Source organism: Colius striatus, chromosome 2, assembly GCF_028858725.1.
Source record: "Colius striatus isolate bColStr4 chromosome 2, bColStr4.1.hap1, whole genome shotgun sequence".
NCBI lineage: Eukaryota > Metazoa > Chordata > Aves > Coliiformes > Coliidae > Colius > Colius striatus.
The window spans coordinates 116,387,973-116,412,566 of record NC_084760.1 but is presented as its reverse complement, the minus strand read 5'-3'; the positions used below and the strand labels follow the sequence as shown (position 1 = coordinate 116,412,566).

At 45.0% G+C, this 24,594-nt stretch overlaps 1 protein-coding gene across 1 annotated transcript in view; it reads right to left on the bottom strand.

Moving 5' to 3' along the window:
- Positions 1-18,960, bottom strand: part of JAG1 (jagged canonical Notch ligand 1) — a 36,292-nt gene extending 17,332 nt beyond the window's left edge. The window contains exons 1-4 of the mRNA XM_061989237.1: positions 18,386-18,960; positions 17,163-17,468; positions 6,383-6,434; positions 560-814 (exon numbers count right to left, since the gene is read on the bottom strand). Coding sequence (XP_061845221.1) covers positions 560-814; positions 6,383-6,434; positions 17,163-17,468; positions 18,386-18,466 — 694 coding nt within the window. The 5' untranslated portion in view covers positions 18,467-18,960. The remainder of the gene's footprint in view (positions 1-559; positions 815-6,382; positions 6,435-17,162; positions 17,469-18,385) is intronic.
- Positions 18,961-24,594: the final 5,634 nt, after the last annotated feature.

The following is a 24,594-nucleotide window of genomic DNA, read 5'->3' as shown; positions in this document are numbered from 1 at the left end:
AAATTGCAGGTAAGCTCAGTCAGCAAGACATGCCAATAGTCTGTTCCTACTCAAAAGTCCTGCTTTCTCCTCCTGAAATTACCTAGGAGGTTGCCATTCCCTAATAAACATGTTAACCATCATCTCAGGTAGAACAAACAGCCTGGGACTTTTCAAACACCAAAGCTTTTACACTTGCCAGGTCAGTTCTAAAACAAGTCTCTCCTTCCTGCTTGTCTTGAAGTTCTGCACCAAAGGGGAAATCCTTTTTGAAGTCAGCAGCAGAACTCCCATTGAAGCCAATGGGCTGGGTTTTCTTCCCAAGGGCAAAGATGTGGATAATCAGAGAAAGAACACATCTGCTAAGTGCCCAGTACTTGTCAGACCTCTCCCAAGATTTTAAAACAAGGCAGAAACCAGTCTTCTCCTGCCCCCAGGTCTCTGTGTAAAGAATTAGTCGCTGTCCCGTCACTCCTTAGCCCCTACACAAACTGACCACTGAACTGCAAACCTGGATACGATGCACTCAAACCCTACTCAAACCAACTGATCACTTGGGGGCCGAGCATTCCTCACAAACCTTTGTTGCATTCTGGTCCCATCCAGCCTTCCAAGCAGGTTTTGTTGCCGTTCTGGTCACAGGTATGGTGAGTGAAGAAGTCATCTCTCGGTCGACAGAACTTGTTGCAGCCAAAGCCATAGTAATGTTCCGCACAGGTCACACGGATTTGATACTCAAAGTGGGCAACTCCTGCATTATGTTTCAAAGTCTGCCACTGCCGGCTGGGATTGATCATGCCAGAGTGGGACGCCTTCTCAATAATGCGATCGGGATCTGGAAGTCGGGAGAGATGGCAGAGTTAAAGCTTCATGGAGGTATCACTGCCTCCCACATCACAGCTCTCTAGCTTCGCAGGCAAGAGGCAGCCAGTTGGTTTTATTAATTTTCTGTTTTCGAGCATAAGATAAGGCTGCCCTGGAGCTACAAACCATTAACTGAAACACACACGCAGCATTACTAAATTGAGCAAAGCTTGACATCAAAAGGGACTGTTAGGTTACTGCCAATCACTTAGCTCTTTTGCACTGTAAGGACATCCAAGAAGAATCACACAGTCTGTGATTCAAGAAAATTCAGCTGCTTTTACTTCTGGCTCCAATAGATTGGTACATCATGTGGTTTTCCAGGCTTCTCCATTAATGGTACTAGTTTTGTTTTTAACTGGAATATTCAGGAAAACATCGTACTACAATAGCCTAATAAAGCAATGTCTACAAACTGAAAGGTTTGCAGCCTTTTGGGACTCTGGTGTAAACACTACATTGAAAAATAGCAACTCTGACCTTCATAGAATCACAGAATGGTAGGGTTGGAAGGGACCTTTAGAGATCGTCTAGTCCAACCCCCCTGCAGAAGCAGGGTCACCTAGACCAGGTCGCATAGGAACATGTCCAGGCGGGTCTTGAAGACCTCCAAGGAAGGAGACTCCACAACCCCTCAGGTTTTGGCTGAGAAACATGGTGGAAGTTCTCCCTTCAGATGTCAGCTGACACTAAAAATTCCAGACTACCAGATCTCAAAGCAGAGAACTCAAAAGTACTGCCTATATCCACTGTAGATCCCCCCCTTCTCTCTATAGAGCATTTCAAAGTTTAGACTTTGTACTTGACATTTAGTTTCAGCAAAAGTCTTCTGGCATGACAGAGCCCTACAACTGTCTAAATTATGGCTTGAAAGAACAATATTTCACATGAGCTCAGAACATTGTATATATCTGTGGTATTTCACTTTGTAGTCCGGGTCTTGTGACTTAAATGATGTGACACTACCTTACAACCTGCTGCTAGCGAGCACTTGACTGCCGAGTGAAAGTTTATCATAAAACAGCCAAAATATCTTTGCAGACATAGTACAATCCCAAAAATAAGTACCAGGCTACACTGTTCTGTGTATGGGAGCATAATCCTGGGACAGAAGAATGTGAGGTAGAGGGGCAGTTTGCCAGGGATGTGTTTGAAGGCAGCGCGTGAAGCGCCGGCACATTCGAGTGTGAACAATTAAAATGTATTTAATGTTCAGCTTGTTCTTTCAGCAACTACAAAAGCAAGTTTGGGGATTTTAGGTAAGGCAGAATTGAAGACTAACGAAGCAGCCACATCAAGCTTAAGGTGACACACAGGCAGTTTTTCATCTGAAATACTTTTAAGTGTATTTGCTAAGGACCTTTGATTTGTAGCTTTGAAAAAGAACTTCCAAACAGGCCTCTCGAGCCTCACATACTCATTACCAATTCTCCACTAGATCCTGCCTGCCTGTCTGCACTTCTGAATAAAGTTAAGTCAAAGCACTTGCTGCACAACCACAAAAGGGTGTCAAATACACAGACACTGTAACCATTTACCCAGTTTTGGGGGTATTCTTGGCTCGAGACTATTGCACTCATTAAGTGTTTACAGTGTGAACTTAAGGGCAACAACTTATTCACCTTCTGGTATTTCTGGTTCTAGAATGTTTTCCATTTAAATCAGTTTTTATTATTCATTGGCACTAAGCCCCCGACCCCACATCTCTGTGTAAGACTTCCAAATGCATGCAGGCCTTTATTAATTTAAATCCCATTCACAAGTAGCATAGATGCCTAAGGACTTTTCCATACTGGTATATCCAGAGCAATATCATGTCCTGTACTGTGCAGGTGTAAGGCTCTTAGATCTCATCAACAAGATTACTGACTAATTCTAAGAGGTACTTAAGCAGATGCATATCTGTTTGCCTTGAATGGGGCTAGTCAAGCGATTACAGTCCCACTCATGCGTGCTGGAGATGGCTTTGCTGCACTTGCCAAGATTACACCCCGATCTACAGCACAGTTGGAAAGCAAACGAGTTTCCCCAAATACCGAGTCTGCTGTGCATAAAGACATCCTGTTTCTTGCAAGTAAAACAACTCTATTCTTTTCTGCTGTAAGAGGCAAGAAGAAAAGGGGAATGATGCTCCATTTAGTTTTGCAAACTGCCCCCTCTCCACATACACTCACACTCCTGCTTTTCCAGTCTTTCCCTGTTCCCCGTTGGGAACATACCACACTGACAGCTATTTCAGTCCTTGGCACCAGAAAAACAGTTGCCTTGGAAGGGATCTTTCCTCTTGCTTCTGCTCTATCATTCTTCCCCTATCTGCCAACTCATTAGGAAGCATGTCCTTGCTTTTTTGTCTACAACATCTCACTCCAGCCATCAGCTCTTTTGAGCCCTTAACCACAGGGTGAACTCAAATGGAAACATCTTTATTAGTCCACCAACTTTATTTTTCTAAGGACCCGGATGAAAGCCAGCTGCAGTTTCACTTTGGATGATGACTGAACTGTCTTTCATTAGATACATGTCATAATGCTACCACCGTACGCTTAAATTCAAGCAAGGTCTCACAGACTTAAGATCCCTTTCCATTAGCCATCACCTGCAGTTTTCACAACGAAGTATTAGCATGTTCTTTCTTGTACAAAAATTTCTCCACCCCTCCCTATTCCCACCTGTCAGGAGGCACTTACACAAGTGTGCTGACCCAGACTTCAGGGGAGGCATTGCAACAACTCTTCCATTCTTAGCCCATGCTAACAATGCTTTATAGTAAGCAATCCCACAGCAGCAGACTGGTTAAGTAAATAAAAAGAAGCGCTCAGCCAGGCTTCAGAGAAAGTGATCTTCCTACCTCCCCTGACATCCTCTGACTCACAACACCCTGCTTTGATCGAAAGGTTAGAGGAAACATCAACCAATTAGAAATTGATGAAGTGGAAGAGAGAGGCTTTCTATACATCTTCCACTCTGCACTTCGCTGTCAGAGAGTTTGTTGGTTTCATTCACTTTTGGTGGCTGCTCCTCAAGGCTTTTTATTTGGTGGGCAACTATATCAGAGGTTTTAGGCACAGGGAAACGAGCTGTTTTAACCTTTGCTTTTCAGTGGTCTCATTTCGGGAAATTAGAACCACTCATCAGCAGGAAGCAAACAACAAAAAAAAGCCCAGACTCCTCTAAGTAGTTTGGGTGGCCAAGGACACCAGTTCTTTTTGAAAGTCTTTGTTTCAGACAACTTCCAGCAATGGCTTGGTTTACATTGTGCTGAAGTCTCTTATGCCCGACTGGAATTCGCATGCAACCGATACCAGTAATTTACAATAGCTCTTTGACATGGTTTGAGATGCCATGGCAGCCCCATTAGCTTTATGCATGAAGAGGCAGTAGCAAGATGGCATCTAGACAAGAACCAGAGCAAGGGAAGCATTTAAGCTGAATCTTGGCTCTGACAAAACACGATTCTCATCAACTTCTACAGGGCCAGAATTTAACTGCAAGCCACTCTTGGACATGAGACAAGAGAGAGTATGTGGTAAAGGGAACGTAGGAGGAGTGGAATGTAGAGGGGGGAAGGAAACGTCTACTCTAGGATCTCCCAAGGCCTGCATTGATCAGAGGATGCTAGAGCTATTGAAAAGTTACACAAAGCCTACTAAATCCTCTTTTTTTCTGAGAGCTCTCACAGAATCCTTCCAACTCAGTAGTCATTAAAGAAAGTACTGGACATCACCAAAAAACCCTCATGATTTTATATGATAACAGATGTTTAGTTCTAATGATTTCCTTTAACTCTTGAGAGCTCTTCAAGACTTATTCTTTAGTTATGGGAAAGCTGCCTCTAAGAAAAGTGGTGCAGTACAAAGGAAAAGCTTTGTGCACTGCAGTGACTGAAGTGACCTACAGATGGATATGTGACAGCAAAGCCAGTGGAGGAATGTAAGTCAGGAACATATGTAAGAACATATCTGTACTTGGTCAAATGCACTGCTGAGAAATGAGGCAATTTTGTCTGAAGACAATTGTACTTCCAGAACATGAAAGCAAAGAAAGAGTTCATTGTGTAGCTTTGGAAATGCAGTTGTTTCATGAAAAAAGATGAGCTCTAATAATAGTAAAAGTGGCAAAGACCCAGTCTGAGAAAAATCTGAGAGACTACTGTAAACAAGACCTTCATTTTAAATTCAAGCATCTTCCATGCTTCATACAGCTCTGTTGCTGTAGCAAGCTATTTGCTCCTCCTCCATAAAACACTCCATAGTCAAGAGCCAAGAAGTTTCCCAGCCACTGCTCAGTGGCTGTGCTGGGGTAGGGCTTGAAATCACAGGTACTGCCACAGTGGTGAATGTGGCAGGCTGTAAAGCAAACCACAACTGTCACTGACATCAGCACATGCATCACTTGAAAAGGACAGCTTTTCTAGAACTAAGAACTACTAGGACATGCCATGTGTATTAAAAAGAACTCAAAGAGCAGATCTATGCAGAAAGGCTCCCAGACTCAAAGGCCATTCCCAAGCAGTACACTCTTCACCAATTAAAACACAAAACCACAGCCCTGTGTACATTTCCAAAAGGCCTTTGTTTCATGAAGTCTCCTTCATTACTGTGTGGCTGTCACCTGGCACTCCAAAGCAGGCTACGAAAGAAGCTGTTACAAGATTTGTATAAGATGGGCCAGAGTGCTGCTGCTTCCTCTTAAAGGAAAAGGCTTGTTGTGTCAACAGAAGGTTTATGAGTTCAGATTCATGCTTTCTCCTGTGGCTTTTACCACACACTATTAAGGCCTTAGATTGAAAATAGAGCTAATTTTGCCCACCTACTTCAGTAACAGTAGGCAACAAGCAGAACAGCTCATATGCCAAGAGACTCTACACAGCTTCCTCTAGCCAACAGGAAAAGCTTAGCAGAAAGTTTCTGAAAGCAACCAAAGACATTCCAGGCCAATGATTCCCACCCTTGATTTCTAGCCAGCTCTGTCAGCTGGTGTCTGGTAAATATTTTTCAGCCCCTGAATATAAATCCCCAGACATCCAGCTCCCAAGGAAGAGCTGGTAGTCACTCCTGTTTCTCATCTGCACTCAGTGGATGGGTAACTGTACCAAATCTCACACATTTTTTGTTAATGAACTTTCAAGTTAAAAAAGCAGCATGTTAGCTGTGACAGTTACACAGTTTATTGAGAGGTCTCAAGTCAACAAGATTTAAGCTTCTGAATATCACTCAAAAAAAGAAATCAAAACAAAAAACACCTGAAGATAATCCTTGGCTTTTGTTCTCCCTAAGGAGAAAGACGGAATTAACAGCATCTATTTTTAGTCATCAAGACGTTGGTGCCTAGCTGAGGGAACTCCTCACCCTCTACAGCCAACGTGATGGAGACAGGCTGCTGCAGAGCCTGGAGTAGTTGCTCTGAACAGTCTGAGGCAGAGCTTTTCCCTGCACTCACGCTCTGCTTCACAGTAAGCTGGGTTAGACTACCAAAAGCCTTTCAGTGCACAGGAAATCAAGGTGTCTGAATGATGTAAACCAGCGGAATGAATACTTACTCGTAGAGTTATCATTGTAATCCCATGCCTCAACGAGCAATGTGTAGGACCTCTGCAAAAGAGAAATAAGAGTCAAAGTCACACATGACTGTAAGAAAAAAACCAAACACACACCAGCCAATGACAATGCTTAATAAAAAGAAAGATCCTGGTCTCTGCCCTAAGATGGAATACTTGAAAACATAAATAGGTAACAGATTATACTTGAGACAAACATGATCTTCTTGCAACTCCATAAGCTACCTTATCCAGTCTGACTTAAAGACCTTTCACCTTGGATAGCTCATCTTTGTCATCGTTAATGCATCTTATGTACTTAACCAGGAAGTACAGCCTTTGACACTCTGCTGTAACCACAATAAAGCATGTGTGAAAGAACTGCACACGGAAGACAGAAAACACCGGGCTCGCACAGCAGCCTCAAGAATAACAAAGCCAAACCCCCACCCTCAAAAACTGCTTCAAAAGAATTTTAGATAGAGAAAAGTAGTCTTGATGTCCCTTCCCCCAGCCATCCTGAAAGCAAGAAGTGTTGCTAAGATTACTGTGCTCTGCCTTGACAGCGCAATCTCTAGGGACTTTGCTTTTCAGCACCCCCTTTGAAAGCTTTGTCTGCATGAGGGCCATCGCAGCTCCCACAAGTATCGGGTAACTGAGGGAAGAACTGATGGATATGGGAAGGGGGTGGGGTGAGAGAGAAGCATTGTAAAACAAAGGCTAAGATGGGGCTATTTGGAAGAGCAGGGAAAGGGAAGACAAGCTATCCACCCCGTGTCACATTTACAGGCACACTAATCTGCCAATGAGCTTGCTGGCACTCCAGTAATAATAATCATAAGCATAAACTAACTGAAGTGACTCCATGGGTTGGAAAGGTGCCAGCTATTACATCTAAGCCACCTTTATCTTCAATCCTAACTTGAGAACAAGAGCCATTAAAACTTCTCCTCCCCCAGCTCTGCTTTGAGATATCCAGGCTGTATCTTTCCAAATTACCATTTAGCCAGCCATATCCAAACTTACTAGAATGATTCAAAACCATAACAAGACGCCCTCCACCCCCAAAAGCACCACTGAGGAAAAATAAGCAAAAAAAACCTACTTGAAAAGTAAAGAGCAACAGTAACTATAAATGAGGTGATAAACACTAACATCCTTTGGATGAGCAGAACAGTAACAGAACTGTCACTGGAGCGTTTTGATGTTTCACCAGAGAAGCTGTGTGTTGTAAGGTTCATTTCTTCTTAATTCTATCTGTGCTCAGTCACAGTCTGCTCATTTATGGGCTGCAGTGCTTAACACCTTTTCTGTAACAGCAACCAAAACAGTGTTCTGAGAATAAGCTGCCACAAGGTGCAAATGCAAGGCAGAGCTCAAATTCCTTAAGAGGAGAGGAAAAAAAAGCGAGTTGCAGCAGACGACTTTCTCACGACTGGACACAGCATGCAGCCTTTGAATGAAAACCCACTTTGTGACGGACACCGGCTTGCAATATAACCTAAATATGTTTCATATTCAAAGCAGACTAGGATTCCATTTCATTCACTGATAACTGTGGGAAAATGCTTCCAAAAGTAAGCAAAGCTGGGCAAGCAGAGACATGCACCCAAACTTCTATGCAGAGGCTCCATTGGCCCGAACCATTTTTGGTTAATATTTTCCTAAAGTGATATGTTATTTGTTACTATTCTAGACCAAGCATGCCAGGGTGAAAGAAACTCTGAAAATAAAAGGCAACATGATGATTTAACACTGTTTAAAAGCAGATATAAGAAGTCCTTACAGAAGTCAGAGGGTTAAAAAACCCCAAACAAAACCAGAATAGAACTCCTGAGCCATATTACAGACGGTGATTGCACTATCTTGGGTGCTTCCTCCCTGGGTTAATTACCAACACCGAGAAGCACAAGCACAACATGTTACTGCAAGCTTGAAAAAAAATATTATGATATAGAGAATGAATTATGGCAACTAGCACTACTTCCATTAAAGTTAAGGATGTTTTCCTTTCGGCCTTGCATAATTGTTTTGGAAGATATTTTGTCTAAACTCATAGCAACAGTTCCTGGTTGGTTCTCAGGACTGTTTACCAACACACCTAGCCCTTAAGGAAAGGAAAGGCTGAATCCTAGCTTTAAGTGCTACTGTTGCTAGATACTTGTGTGACCACTTTCCAACACCACACAGGAGTTTTAAAGAGAGGAGATGCTTCTGCTTAACTGGATGGAAACAAAATGCAGGGGGACTAGATCTACCCTGGCAGTTCCCTTGTTTCTGTGTGTCCCCTCTCACCTCATCTGAATATTTTAAATGAGGAATCCTTGTCCTGAAAAGGGATGACACAAAGAACAGCAGTTTAATCTCCTGGCTCTGGCCCTCTCAGGACAAGGCACAGAAAGGACAAGACTTTGTTTTCAAGATGGGATACTTCCCACCAAAAGGCCCTTCTGAACTCAACAGCTCCACAACAGTAGCAAGTCCCCTCTCAACAATCCAACTGTCACATACCTCTAACCGATCCCCCCCGCCCCAAATCCCCCCATAGTTCTGTGCAAATACTGCCCAGCTGAGGATTTTTTCAAAGTGCATATCATCCCCACTCTATAGATCAACAATTCAGATATCTCAGGAATGACTACTTACAGCGTGGAGGTTTAAGTTTTCCCATGCCCATAGATGACCTCCGCCCATCTTAGAATAAATATATATCCAGACACAAGAACTCCACGTCATGCACCTTATTCCATCAAAGCAATAGCCTAGGCAACAAGGCAGCAGTGAACTTTCCAGAGTCACACCCAATTAGCCACTGTAAACCTGAGCTTGACCAGAAGGCAGGGATTCTGGCTCAAGAGGAAAGGCTGCTGGAAGTTAACAGCAAGCTGGCACACTTTGCAGAACATCCACTGCCTGAGCAACTCAGAGGAACAAAAAGCAGCACGGTCAAATTTAAGCAAAACTCCTATGAGTTAAACTATGACTGGTTAAGATCACACTCCAGGAAAAAAAAAAAAGAGCATCACTGTTCAGGAGCTACTTTCCTCAATGACAAGACACCACGATTTAGTCTCGATCCATTGATAATGCAACTCAAGAGAGACTATGAAGACCCTGAAACCCATCATAATCTGTGCTTTTAAGGGTCTGAAAGGGCAATGCAGCCTCTTTTCTGGTTATTTGCATGAAATACTAGCAGCTTCAGGTAAACAGATGGTGTTTAAAGCTCTCAGCTTGATTACCTCCTTCCCTCCCTTCATCCAGACATCCACCCAAAGAAGTGTTTTTGAACTCTGGCTTCAAGTGCATTCTGAAAGTCAGTGGGACAGAGCAAGATTAAAACAGGCTCATTAGCGAGAGGACTGCCTCCTTTTTTGAAAGAGATTGGAACTAGTCAAACTTCTTTCCCTCCTACCCTTGTGGTTAAACCATGCAAGAGCTTTGCTGAGCATGTGAAACCATGACTAGACAAATGCAGTGGGAAGTCTGCATTCTGAATGCTGTGCCTGCTCCTCCTCTGCCAAACAAGGAGAGCAGGTTAAGCCCAGCAATATTCTCCTCACGCTCTGCCAGCCACGCACAGCTGTGAACATCTGTCAGAGTGGTGCTCGCACCCTCCCTGCATGCTATGAAAGGAGGCTGCCACAGTGGAGCACAGCAAATTGCCAAGAGCTCCAGTAATCCCTCCTCTCTTCAGAAGAGACGGAGAAGATGAGGAAGAGAGAAACTGAGGCATATTTCAAAGTGCCCAAGGACCAGGAAGGAGGGCACCTCTGAGCAGAGTTCAGGCTAGTCACAAACCCACGCCATCTAAAGGCCAGCAGGACTTGGGTACCCCTTGTTGACAAGTCACGATGACACTGTACAGATGTGTTGCAACATCATGCCTTAGTGTGCCAGGCAGCTTTGACAGCACAATATTCCTTCAAAGGAGCTGAAGGCAGCTGGTTCCCCATCCACAGGAGATATGGACATATTTGGGAACTGGAGAGAAGGAACCTAACCTCTAAACCAAATGCAACATCATCAGGATGCTCTTCTTTGGGCCAGCCTACATAAGGGTAAGGCAACATCCTGTAGAGCTGTTGCTCTCTCAGCTCTTTATATAAACAAAGTCTAAGCTGTAACAATCTCACACCTCAGAGCCCATGGTCAAGAGCTAGGCTGAACCTCAAGTAGACAGCCCAGATCTTCGGCAGAATATGCCCACAAGAAAACAGAGCACAACACTCTTCCTTCAGTCTGCATTTTGAGTAGTTCCTTCATTGCTGTTAGGGCCAGTGAACACTTCATTGTGTATTCTCCTTTATGTGGCAAAGACAAATGTAACTACATTAGCAGCTTACAGGAGAGGCTTTCTCCCTCCATCCTACCCTGGCAAATGCCAAGGCAGTAACTAAAGTCAAGACCTTCTCTGCGATACAACCGCCACCCTCCTGCCGAACGATGAAGGGCACAAAAGTGCCGCTATCCAAACTATGCATACGCTTAAGCATCCAGTAAACCAGGCTGATCTCTGATCTGGCAAGCCTGCTGGAATAATGAGTATCCTGTGAATACATAATGTGCTGAAGTTGCCATTGTGTGAAGTAAGTCCATGGTTTGTCTGGGAACCGAGCAATGCTGAGTCTACTGCTGCTTCCTGTTGCTTGTCCTGTATTAGCATTATTTTTGGATAGGCCTCATTATGTTCTGTAATCCTCACTGCAGTCAGTATGGCCACGCTATTGTTCTTGGTTAATATTAGCAGTCAATGCCTCTGTCTGGGTGGCCGGACTACAACGTATTCCAATCATAAAACTAGCATGCATTAACTGAGCAGTGTACTGGGATAGAGTGGGGAGACTTGGGGTCTTCTTCCTCTCCTTTAAAACAGAAGAAAGAAAAGAAGTATAGCATCTTTTTCTTTCTTCCCCTTTTTAAACTAATGATTTTAAGTGATCTCAGGGTGCTTCACACAAGAACAGCATTTTAGTCATCACCTTATCTCGTTACTGACTTATTTTCTCACGGAGCCCCACTTGTCAAAGACTAGCAGATAGGCCAAAATGTCAATGGTTGCTTTCAACCTTCCCCAACAAGCAGATTACCTGTTCTTATCAGTCCCCCTACCTGTTTAAAGCATCTCACTGATAATTAAATGCACCGGTTACAAAAGGGTGGCAAGGTTAATAGAGAGAATACCTAGTAGCCAGCCAAGCAAAACAGTCAGGTTCACATAGAGCAAGCCTGAACAAGAAGCCTTTCTACTTATTTACCTAAGTGCGTAAGAACTGGGTTGAGCTGGTAAGGGACTCTGGATGTTTGACTATTTACAAACCACTTTAACCACTTCTATCCACATTTTACAGTTTCTTCTGAATACTACAAGAATAATGAGTGTAATTTATGCTGCACAACAGCGACCACAGAACCATGAGCTGCACACTCACAAGAAATTAACACGGCAGCTTGTAGTTTTGACATCTTTCCCCATGTTAAGGCATACAGGTTACCAGCTCAAATTATTAGAAGTGTGTCAATTAACATAAATTTTCTATCCATCAGCAGAAACGCAAAGTTAAGTTCAGCTGGAAGTGTCAACACCAATTTTGTTTTTAGCATTACTTACAATGAGATACCGTCAAGAACTGCAGCTTATGGTTTCTGCATGTACAGCAGGGCATCACACTTAAGAACTGTGGCTGGAATAAGTGCGACGGATTCAAGTGCAAGCCTCTTGTATGGCACATCACCTCAATTAATTAGCCAAGGCTCAACTTTAGGAGCTTCTGAATTATTTTACTTCTACGTCCAGCCTTCAGTCTGCAATGAAGCTGTAAGTTTCCTGGAGTTAACTAGGATTGCAAGCATAAAGCATCGATTTTATGCAATTCATTTTCAGACATACAGAACTCCAGCTGCATAAACAAGCTGACAGTGCGCAGCCTGAGAACCTTTAGAAGCTTCAATGCCTGGCCCAACCCATCTGCTCCTGAAGTTAAATGGGAGCAGGTCTTTATAAGAACTAGAACAAAAATTCTGAGAGCAGGCAGAATGAGGATTTATTTTTAGACATATTATGTTAATATAGTCAAATGGATTTACCAGGAAGCTGAAGTTCTGAACTGACTGCAATGTAAGAACATGTAAGAAGCCCAAAACCTCTGAATGGATGCATCACTTCTCTGCAGTCCTGGGAAAAAAGGCACCTTGTGAATGCTCATTACGCTTCAGATGACATTGAATACTGTCAGCTCTGTTTTGGATGGTAATCCTAGGCAATTGCACTTAAGCATTGCATTTTGAGTGCTGAAGGTTTTTTCTTAAGTTAGTAGTCAACAATAAGTGACACTGTGTGGATTTGACTCACATGTATTTTGTTATGACAAAACTGTCTTCTGATCTAACCATGCTCCAAGATCATCTATCAGGCACTCTTTAAGTAAAGCTGCAACAATAGCTAGCATTTGCTTCTACAAGTTTTCAGGCAGTTAACTGGAGGGAGGGAAAAGCAAAAGCTAAAAAATGAGCTTTGGTTTTATGACTGTTCATTACTATTTGGTTTGGGCTGTGTTTTTTTTGTTTCAGGGTTTTTTGTTTAAGAGAAAAGCAGCTGAATCAAGTTATTGTTTTTCTCTTAGATTCAAAAGGTTGCTACTTTAATATCAGTTGCAGATTAGGATTTTGGAAGCCTCTTGGGTCAAGACAGGGCAAAAAAGTTCACAAAGCTTAAAAAACACTAAAGCTCTTTCATTATCTCATTCTAGCCAGAAAAAACAATGCCTACCCAGAAAAGACATCTTACATCTTCAGGAACCAGTAGCAGTGAGAGTTATCGTTGAGAAGGGGAAAGGCTGACTGTGCTATTTTTTAAGGTAAGGCTAAAATAAGATGTTCAAAACCCTTTCTAATTGTCTTTTACGCTAAAGTCATTAGATGCTGGAGGGTTTTCTTCCACCTCAGTAGTTTCCCCAATGTATTGGTGCAATTGGCCCCAATATTAAATAATTACAAGGATCATAATTTCAGGCTAAACAAGTTGCTTGAAATGAGAGTTATGCATACCAAAGGAACTGCCAAGTTTGACCTCCTTCTTACTTACAGTCTCGCCAAACCCCCAAAAGATCTTTCTTTGCATAAAAACAAAGTTTAGTGTTAAGCTTTGCTTAGTTAATTCATGCACAGCTCCCTTAAGGTATAGCACGCTTTGGATTCTTTAAGGCAGTCAAGAGATTTGATTTATGTCAGAGAAGAGCAAGTGTGTACCAGGAAACAAAACCTGTTGAGACAGACTTTGACAAGTGGAACGTGGAAATTCTTTTGTTCCATACTTTTCTATAAGCCAAGTTTGTCTGTCAAGAAAGCCACTAGTCTCAAAATGAAGCAAGACTGTGTGTTTTGGGGTTTTTTTAAGTCATCATCATTATCCTTTCAACTTACTGAAAAATTGCTAGGTACTGCAGGGGTAGCTTTCTGATGCACACCAGTTCCTTTATGCTTGTCTGCTGCCCTGTCTCCTAGCAACTTACTCAAACCTCCCATCCCTTCAATTAATTTATGACCCACCATCTCCCACACCCATTACTCAGAGGGGTACATATCAAAACTGACAAGAGCAAACCACATAACTTATTAATAAGACTCTGACACTTCAAATCTACATTACAGTTACAAGCCAAATCTACCAACCCATTTGAAGCACACCATTCTCTTTGCTTCCTCTCTTGCATGATGCATAAAGACCTGTGATGCAAGACAACTGTTTCTCACAAACGGCATAAGGGGGCAGCTTGACATGGGAAGAGATTTAATATATTTTTTTAAAGTGGTCAAGGCAACGAGATTTCTTAACGTTACTGACTCAAGCTGGAACATCCAAGAAAAGCTCCCCTCAGACAGCTGAATACAAACCAAACATTCAGAGGCAGCACGAATTTTCAAGCACAATAGGATGAACATTTTGGCCTAGCTCCTGTCACCTCTACTGCAGTTTTCAGCTGGATCCATTCAAAGACAAGATCGGCCACTTCTGTAAATGCAATCCTAGTCTCAAAATCAACAGTATCCAGTCACCTAAAGTATTTTTTTTTTAAGTTCTGAGATTTCAGCATCAGCTTGGAGTTGACTAAGTTCACTGCTTTATCTGTGGAACTTCAAAAACGCCTGAAGTGATCTGCGTACCCCATTTCTGTACAAATAAGGGCTTTGCCACATTAGATATTCTTTTGTTCGAATGCCATTTGAAAGGTACAATGGGCAGCATAAAAGCTGTGTCCTATGGAAGTCAAAGCTGGGAGGCAAGCTTGATAATCACAAACAGACCATCATCATAGTCTCAAAAGGTGCATTTCTGCATGGGAATATGCAAGAATTCATTCTAAAAATTCCAGTCTTAGGAACTAGAGCTCCTGAAGTTGTGGAGTTGTACACATTTTAAAGTCTGCACTGGAGTTTTGCTGCTGCTGCTCTAGGATTCCAGTGCTCAATTAGATACAGCAGGCCAATAGAAGCATTTCTTTTACTAAGATGCAGACAAGCCTAAGGTACTTCTCTCAGGGTCCCCAAACCCATTCCCTATGCACAGATTTCCCTTTCCAACCCTAAGAAAGGAGGAGTTGTTAGAGGGAATATGTCCCATTTTCATATACACACAGACATCTTCAGAATCAAGGAACCCAAATCACTGGGAGGAGGGGAGAGGGCTTGTTAAAAAGACAAAAAAAAAATCCTTGATGAATCTGACTTTTCTGAAAAAAAGTAAAAAAAATCTGCAAGACAAGCACCACAGCTATTGGCAGAGCTTCAAATACCTCAGATTTTTACAAAGCCCTTTATCCCTTTGATGGCATATTTGATAACAGTTTTATCTCATTTCACGTTAGAAAAAAAGAGAAAGAAAGGAGAAAGAAAGAAAGGAAGGACTTGTACTTCCAACAGAGAATACTTTTGTTAACTCTGCTATTGTACTTTGTAATATTATCTCCTAAAAAAATGCAGATTTTATTTCAGCCTTCTGCCTCTCCAGCCCTCAATTCTCCAGCAGTCACAACTGACAGAGGAGGCAGGTAGGAGGCAGCACAGGACATTTCAAGAACACATGGCTGCCTGCAGTACTTGGCCATAGGACTACGAAGTGTGGGTCTACACTACAACTGGAGAAAGAACGCTTTTGGGGCGGGCTTTCCCCTCTCCAAAAAAGTCCAGGCCCTCCCAGCAACCAGTCCTTATCTCACTAGGAAAGGCCAAGCTTTTGAGGGAAAGTCTATGCGTGCTTCCACCTTGCCAGCAGTGATAGTGACAGAGGATAGGAAACCAGATTCACCCCTCCCCTGCGTGCACGTGTGCCCTCCTCCCCTCACAAAAATGACCTGAGGCATCTAGGTTAGGATGACTTGATTTTCAAAACTGCTGAGCATCAACATACCCCAAGGCAGTCGGTGGGAAACTGTCTGCTCAGCACCTTTGCAGAAGGGGAGAGGGGGGAAAAACAGTTTTGTTTCCTAGGGGATCTCTAAATACAAGTTCTAGGAGCATAAATTCGGGAGTTTTCAGTTTTCATACCATAGCATCCCAGAAAGCTACCTCAGAAAGACAGACTGGGGTGTGGGTGTGTGTGTATGTGTGTGGAAGAGCCCCTCAGATCAATCACCCTCAGTGTTTGCTTGCCGGCAAGCAGCACTGCTGGGCACACGACAAGAACCTCCTGCCATCAGCCATGGCAGTCTTCTATGTCCAGAAACCCCATGGCCTCTCAAACTGCATATGTGGGTCTGTGCTGGGTGATGCCCCTTTTGAAAAGGCTGTTCTCAGCTTCCATGCAGTGACCAGAAGACTCCTCTCTGCAGAGCTTCAACCCTCTTGAACCCCCAGAAGAAACAAGCAGCACTGAAGTCTAATCAAGTGTTCTTTACATGACCAACAATAAAGCAGGTTTTGGCTAATTAAGGGGTTGTCTGCCCTCCATCTCACTGCTCTGCAAGGCTGACCAGTGTTTGCAAGAGTGGATAACGCTGTGAAAGTGCCTGGCAAAGAGCCCTACCTCCTTGAGCCACTAAGTTTTGCAGACAACTAAAGGGCATCCAGAATCTATGGACTAGAGAGTCAAGTAATCAGAAAAAGGTGTGCTGTAAGGAGGAGGGGATGAAACGGACCAAAAGCTAAGGCCAGGCTCTTAGTCTTTAGCTTCTGGAGTCAGCAAGTATCATCTCAAAACGTAGGAAGCTTCCCAGGAAAGCTGACAACTAGTACACCAAGAGAAGCAACAGCAGCTCCCATCAACACCAAGCAGTGCAGCGAGATTTCCCCTTGGGAGAAGCAGGAAGCCTTCCCAAACACGCTCCGGGGAAGGAGGCCAGCTATGACACACACTTTTCACACGGGATCCCTCTACAGCCCCTAACCCACTGCTCTTTTGGCTTAAGCCCAAGGCTTCGCTGGTTAGGACAAACAAAAAGCAAAATAAAAAATTAAAAATGAACTTCTGACCTCCTAAGTCTCAAGAGATTTATTCATGCTGTAAAGTGCAGAGATACTGGGTTTGCTTCCCTGACCCATTTAGATCCCCCTCGCTGCACATCTGACTTTCAAATTTAACAGGCTGTGCATTGTGAGCCCCAGGGAACAAAAACACAAACACCACCACATTTTACTCATTTCTGTGCTGCGGATTCCCGATGCTCTTGCCAAGATGCCTGCTCCCTCCCCAATCCTGGTCCCTCTCCCCCCCGCTCACGAAGTGAGGTCTCGGCTCGCTATGGTCATCTCCAACAGAAGCAGAGCCAGAGCAGGCCACGCAACTCACCGGCCAGGCGAAGCTGAAAGGGATAACAATCCGGTTCTTTTCGTTATTCCTGTTGTACTTTAAATTGAAGGTATTTCCTCCAATGACGGGAGTGGATTTGGATCCGAAGCTGCAAGGACCGCCAGCAGTGACCCGCGATTGATACTCCTTCAGGCAAACTTTAAAATAGGTATCACACTCGTCTCTGGTGCATTTTCTATCTCCTGGATTTCGGGTGCCATCACAGCAATTTCCATTTTGCAGTTCTCCATTCACATTTTGCATGGATAAGATCTCCAACTCGAACTGTCCTGACGCTAAAGTCACCTGTTAATCCCAAGAAAGAACCGGAGGAGAAAACAAAACAAAAAATAACCAAAAGACCCAAGAAACAGACCGTTACCTCACTTTTTCCCCCCCCCCCCCAAACATAAGCTACAATAACTCTGCAGACAGGGGAAAGTCATTTGAAGTGTGTATTCAAGAAGCACACGCCTAACATTAAAAAAAAGGCAACCACTCCAAGCTTTTCCGTATCAGACATCCTGAGAAAGGCTCATAAATCATCCCAACTAAATAATACATTAATGCTAAAAATGAATCTTAAGTGCCAGATCCAAAAACCACTGTGTTTGCGAGGAAGGCTTCCAAATCGTTAGGAAATAAAACTAAACCAAACCAAGAGTACACACGCGAGGGCAAACCCCAACAAAACGATGTAGCTTAAGCACCCCGGAAATGCAGCAACTCTGCCTTCTCTGAGGTGCAGCGGAGACGGGAAAAACAGCTTCCCTGCTCAAGGGTGCCCAGCTGAGATGCAGACCTTGCTCATTAGTCACCCCAAGTGTACTGCGAATACCCTTATTTTAAAAAAAAAAAAAAAAAAGAAAGAAGAAACCAGTAATTTCAGGGGAAAAAACCTGGTTCTCAGTAATTTATTATTTCCAGGGAATTAAGCCTTGCTGCACGGAAGGCTTCTGAGTTTGCCATCTCTGCAGAAAAGTTAGCAGCAGGAACTCTAGCTGGAGGAGCTTTGCAATAGCTCCCCGTACGCCACTGAAGGTTGGGACTTTTTAAAAGCCACCCACCGCAATCACCGCGGGAACCGCTTTTCGCGGAAAAACGGCAAAATGCCTGCCGTCCCGACTGGAGAGCCCCCATCTAGGGGTTCGCTCGCTCGCTCCCTCCCTCCCCTCCCGCGGGGGGCTGCAGCCCGGGAGAACGCCCGGCGCCCAGGTACATACCTTTGCCCGCAGCCCCAGCAGGGCCAAGAGGAAGAGAAGGAGGGAGCACGCCGCCGCGGCTGCCCGCCGGGGCGCACGCATGCCGCCGCCGCCGCCGCGCTGCCCGCCCGCCTGCAGGCCGCCGCCGCCGCTCGCTCTGGGACGGGGAGGGCCAGGAGGGGAGGAGGAGGAGGCGCCGCCGCTGCTGCTGCCCGCCGCCGCCCCGCTCTAATATACCGCGCCGGCCGCGGCGCGCACCCGCGCCGAACAACGCCGCTTTTCAAGCGCTTTCAATAGCGCCTCGATCTTCAATGCAAAGCAGCCCAGCCTCCTTTTATTCTCTCGCCTCCCTCTTTTCTTTTCCCTTTTCTTTTCTCTCTTTCTTTTCTTTTTATTATTGCGATTATTATCCCGATCCTTTTATTTCTTTCAGGTCGCCGGCCACCGCGCGGTGGAGGCGCGGCGAGCCCCCCGCCCCCCCGAGACACACACGCTTGCACACACACACGCACACACACACGCACATGCAGCACACACACCGCCCGGGAGCCGGCCGCCCGTCTGGGATCCCCGCCGCCGCTCGGCTTCATCTAGCCCACGGCGGCAGGCGGGGAAGCCGCCCGCCCGCGCATGCGCCTATCCATATGCATGAGGGGGGAAGGAGAAGGGAGGGGAATGGTAGGAGCAGGGGAAGGTAGGTAGCGGCAGGAGAGAAAGAGGCGGAGAAGAGAGTGCAGAGAGGAGGAGTAGCCGGCTGCGGGCGGGAGCGAGGCGCGAGTGGCGGCTGCCTCTCCCGAGGGAGGTGGCGGGGCCCCCGTCCTAGGCCGCCCCGCCTCCCCTGGGAAGTCCCGCTCCGCAGGTGCCTCCAGGGCTACCTGGCGCTGCGGCCGCCCCGGGGGGACCCAGGACCAGCGGGCGGCTGCGTTCCCTCGGCGGCGCAGGCAGCGCCGGCCGCAGCGCAGGACTTTTCCCGCCCACCCCGCGCTGAGGGGCCGTTCGGGTCCCCGCTGCCCGAGAGCGGAGCGGGGCGCGTTATCCCTTCCGTCCTCGGTCCTTCAGGGCAGGTTAAAGCAAAAATTGAACCTTTGGGGTCGTTTGTTTTTTGCAGTGAGAACTTACCCTGCCCTCGGTCGGCGGCAGCCGCCCACCTTCTCTCCTTTGCCTTACCTGAGGCAGTGTCGCTTTTGCGGGGACGGGGGGGGGGCGTGGCGCGTGCCCTGAGGGGGTCGGCGCGAGGCGCGAGTGCGCTGAGGGGACAGCGCGGACGCGCTGAGGGGGCTCCCTGAGGGGATCGCCGCGAGCTCCATGAGGAGACGACGTGAGCTCCATGAGGGGACAGAGCGAGCTCCCTGAGGAGACGGCGCGAGGGGGGACGGCGCGAGTGCCCTGAGGAGACGACGTGAGCTCCCTGAGGGGGACGGCGCGAGCTCCCTGAGGGGGACGGCGCGAGCTCCCTGAAGAGACGACGTGAGCTCCATGAGGGGGACAGCGCGGGCTCCCTGAGGGGACGGCGGGAGCTCCATGAGGGGGACGGATCTCCCTGAGGAGAAAGGAGGGACGCATGGCCCAGTCTTTGAAGTAATGGCCACTGCCATGGCCAGTGGCTTTCCTGAGGGAAGCTGAGGCAACTGCCCCGTCGGCCTCATTGTGCCCACCTTAGCACTAGGCCGCACTGCCATGGATCTCCCTTGGCTCAGGAGGGAAGGCGCTGGAAGCAGGTCACATCCCTCAGCTACATCTCCAAGCTGATCAGTCCAGGGAAGACAGCACAGGCTGACTGCAGAGGCTTTCACAGGTTCAGCTGCTCCCAGTCATGGAGACCCACGTCCTGTCTGCCCAGCTTCCAAGTGAGTGCTGGGGTTGGTCAGCCACACGTTTTAGGGAGCAGGGTCTGGAAGCACATAGCCAGGTGGTTTACCAGTGGGACTCCTTTCCACAGGATGCTGAGAAGCTCAACAATTTGTACAGGAGCAATAAGTATTCTGACTGGCTCTCAGAGGAAAAGTCACACATCAAAGGGCATTAAAAAAAAAGCACCCCAAAAAAAACCAACCAAAAAACCCTAAAAACACCCCTAATTTTGTCTGTTGGGAAAGTTTCTGAACTGCTGATCTAGAAGTTGGGCGAGTGTGCTGGGAATTGTCGCTGCATTACTGTCCCTTTCTTCCTGAGGCACTGGAGACAGGAACCTGGCCTTCATGACGTTTGGTCTGACCCAGAACAGCTATTCTTATGTCCCTATCTCTGATTCCACCCTGATCTAACTCAGTAGATGTGTGAATGTCTATTTTATACACCAGAGTCAGTGATATAGAGGAAAACAAGATTTCTGACCTAATTTTGTATCCTTTGTTTTCATTTCCTATGGCAAAAAGTAAAGTGTATGCTGGTTCTTGGCTGTGGTAACTGTAACTTGTCTGTCCTGAAATACTGTGAAGCTGGTGCTATTTGTGCCCCTAATCCTAGAACAATGCTCATACTTTCACCAGACTCCTGCAGATCGCTTCCCATTTGTGAGTTCAAAACTTAGATGACATACCAGCAATTTTGGCATGCCTGTGAGGTGCATGGTTGCTGAATACTCCTTCCAGCTTCATTCAGCCCAGAAGTTGTACCAGTGTTGGTTATTCCTTACTTGGAATCATTAACTTTTCTTAGGCTGGTAAATCTTCATTGTGTTTCATCCTCAAAGTGGCTGCAGCTCGGTGACAGGAGAACGAGTGCCTCTCCATTTTGTTCAGTGGATGTTGGTTAACTTCTGCAGCCTATTTAAATGTTACTCATTCCTAAGTGCCACACATGTGCTCCTCTGAGCCTTTAAATATCCTGCTGCTTGCTGGTTAGCTCTGTACCTTTAGGGCAGGTCTGGAGTTGGCCGTTCTGGAAAAGGTTACTCCACCTGTTTGACTCCAGTGCTTAGGAAATCCAGAGTTCTAGTTCCCACAGTGCTTGTGACTCAGCAGTGTAACTGCCCTGCAACAGAATTACTTGTCTAACAACTTAAAATGCTTTGCCAGCACTAATGAATTAAGCCTCCCAATGTCTTGAGATGTGAAGTATTACTGATAGATGGACCAAAGCAGAGCGTGAGTCAAGTATAGGAGCACATTATAAACCCTCTCCGTCACAGCTCTGAAAGAAGTTTTGACCTCGTGGAAGTCAGGAGTAAAATCCCCTTAACTTATTAAGGCTAGAATTTCATCCTTGAAGTCCTATCTCTTGCTTTTCTTCACTGAGCTCTTAGGGCCAGACATTTAGCGACTGCACACCAGCACTAAAAACCAATCCAGCATGGTGCCTTGCGCAGCCTGAAGACCTTTTTAAGATGCCCCTTTTGCACATATACAGCAACGTACAAATTGCTGCATGTGCACTATGGGCCTAAATTGTAGTTGCTTTGAGTAGCTTGAGAATGGTACATGTGAAATTACTGCTGCAATGCTCTGCATATGTCCACGTCTTACGAGGTGCAGAGCCAACGCGTCTTCCTTTGAGGCCGGTGAAAAACTTTTCAAGTGTCTGGCACAGCTTTTTACATTGCGTAAAGTTACTTCCTGCTAATCTTCCTATTCTGACATAATTAGATTACATCCACATTAGAAGCCGTTATAAACATCTAGTCTGCCAAGGTCCGGCACTACAGACGGCACTTTGCTTTGGGCCTGAATCAGTTCCCTAATATAGAGCGAGATCCCACTTTGTTGAAGCCACTGGGAGAGTGCCCAGGACTTTGGTGGGACAAGGATCACAGCCTTTAGAGAGAGTGCCTGACTTACAAGGGTCAGGTGTCGCAAAGTCAATTCTTTGCATTAGGAAAGTTGTAATTTCCTTTTAAAGCTCAGTGACTCGTTGAATCATGTCTGTGAACAATCCCACAGGATTTCCTTAGATTTGTGATACCTGAAGGTAAGCTTGGAATGGTGCCCCTGGAAAAATTCTTCATTCAGGGACCTGATCCATCTCATTTTTAAGTCAGTGACTAAACTTATGTTTACTGCTGTAATGCAGATTGAGACGGTTGCATAATCATGAGGGCTTGATCCTGCATCTGCCTTCAATACAGCAGTAGAAAGGGTGACCATAAAAAATGCGTTGAAATGTGGAATCTGTATTTTTTTAAAGAACTCGTAAAGCTCGATGACCTTGTTTCACAGCAAGTGAAGAGGCTGGAGGAGCATTCTTTCTAGTTTTTTATAAAAGTAGTTTTGCTTCTCAAAATCAGGCTCCCTCTAAAATTCATTTGCTGCAGTTTTAGTTACAGTTCAGGACAAACTGAGTGAAGGAGTGATAATTTCATCCCCTTGGATAATCCTGTATCTAGGAGTTAAGCTTCCCTATTGCAAGGAGAAGAATGTATTACTACAGTCCACCACAGATGAGTGAGCTTGTAGATAAGGCCTTTCCTATAATACACCCATAACACTTTATTTTCCTCTTGCTGTGCTGGAACTGACCTCCCCACTTGGGCGAGTGTTGCGGAGGCAGAGATAGGAACTGTGCTGTGCTGCTTCCCTGACACACGTTTCAGAGCAACACATTCCAGCAGATGAACCCATTTGCACAGTTGAGTGATCTAAACTTAGAAAGCTAATTTCTCTAATTACAAAGTGAGACTGAATTCCTGTAAAGCTTTTCATCACCTGAGTGGAATGGGAATTGCACTTCCATAATCATTTAATGTTTAGAAACTAATTAGAAAGCGTTTTGTGGGGAGGCCACACCCTGGGTTAGGCTATTTCACAAATGGATCATCAGTGTAAGCTACTTCTGATAAGAGAGGTGAGCAAGTGGCAGAGGTTAGGAGAAAGAGTATGGCTTATATAGCACAGCATCCCTGCCTGCAGAAAAGCTTCACTCCTTCAGTGTCAGGCATTTTCTTAAAGCTGTGTCTGCAGGCAAGCTGTCAAAGTATGACAAAAGATTATGGAGAAGAAGACGCTGTAGTGACCAGAGACCTAAATCCAGTTTGCTGCTACGGGCAGTTACTTTTTCCCCAAGCACATTGTTTAAGAGAATTAAGATTTCAAACCTCTGTTACATATATTGTGCATGTGCTTTTTGTGACTTTGAAATTCCCGCTTTAGTTTTTCTGTACCTCATCTCTCTGGAATTGAAAGGAGGCACTAAATCTAATTTGGAAGCTACTCTGAGAACAATACAAAATAAAGTTTCTGGGGTACTCAGAAATTAGTTACTGTTGTGAGAACGAGTGAAGCCCCTGAAAGAGTTAATAGTTGAAGAGCCAAAAAATGTGTATTGTATAGCTTTTAAGTTTTATCCATCTGTAATTAACTGAATCTGGAACATAACTGAATCCTTTATTTATATGCATATAAAATCTGTTTTCTGGTTGTTTCTCTGTTAACCCTTCAAGGATCAGGTGTCTCCACTTTAACCTGTGAACCCAATTGCTTTGTCCTTCAGTTATCCTCTCCAATGGTGACATTCCTGTACCCAGTGATTTGATCTCAAATCCCTGTTTTCTAAAAACAGGGCACAGCTGGGACTACAGTTTTATGTCTGAATAGGAGTACAGCTTATCAAGCTAGAGTAGCTTCCAGTAGGTGCAAAGACAATGACACTGAGCAGTGCTGGCACGTCTGTCACAGACAAGATGACACTTTCATTTGATAAGCACTAACCTCAGCTATTCTTGTCAGTCATAGGAAAGGCTGCACTGAAACCTAGGTTGAGCCCTGTCTCCAATAAACAACAGAAGCTTTTAAGAGAGCTCCAGGTTTCTTCTTGTGTAGATGCTTGGATCAAGTTTCATTTTCTTGTTATGAAAGCATCAAAATGTCTAAAGTTTTCTTTTCATGAAGATTTTTCTCTTCATTGTTAAATGCATATGATAATATGTTCAATATGTTCTCAATCACAAACCATCTAAAGAGTGAAAGAGTGGAGTATACAGGGATGTCATTTAGCTAAGGAAATGACTAAAAAGAAGAGAGCTGTGATTAGCAAATTGAGTGTACAGTATATGGCTTTCTGCCCTTGCCTGTCATTACTCCGTGGCTGATCTGATATTCTGGGCTTTGAGTTTACTTAGTCCTGCATGGGGGATATAAAGTGATTTGCTTCTTTTGTCAAAGAGAAACATTTAGAGGAGTTACTGGATTACTAAAATCCAGATTCATCTCAAAATACAGATGTACCCAAATCAAGGAACAAAAAACTTTTCATCAACTTTTCAAAGTTCATCAAAAGTTTTCATCAAGTTAGAGATG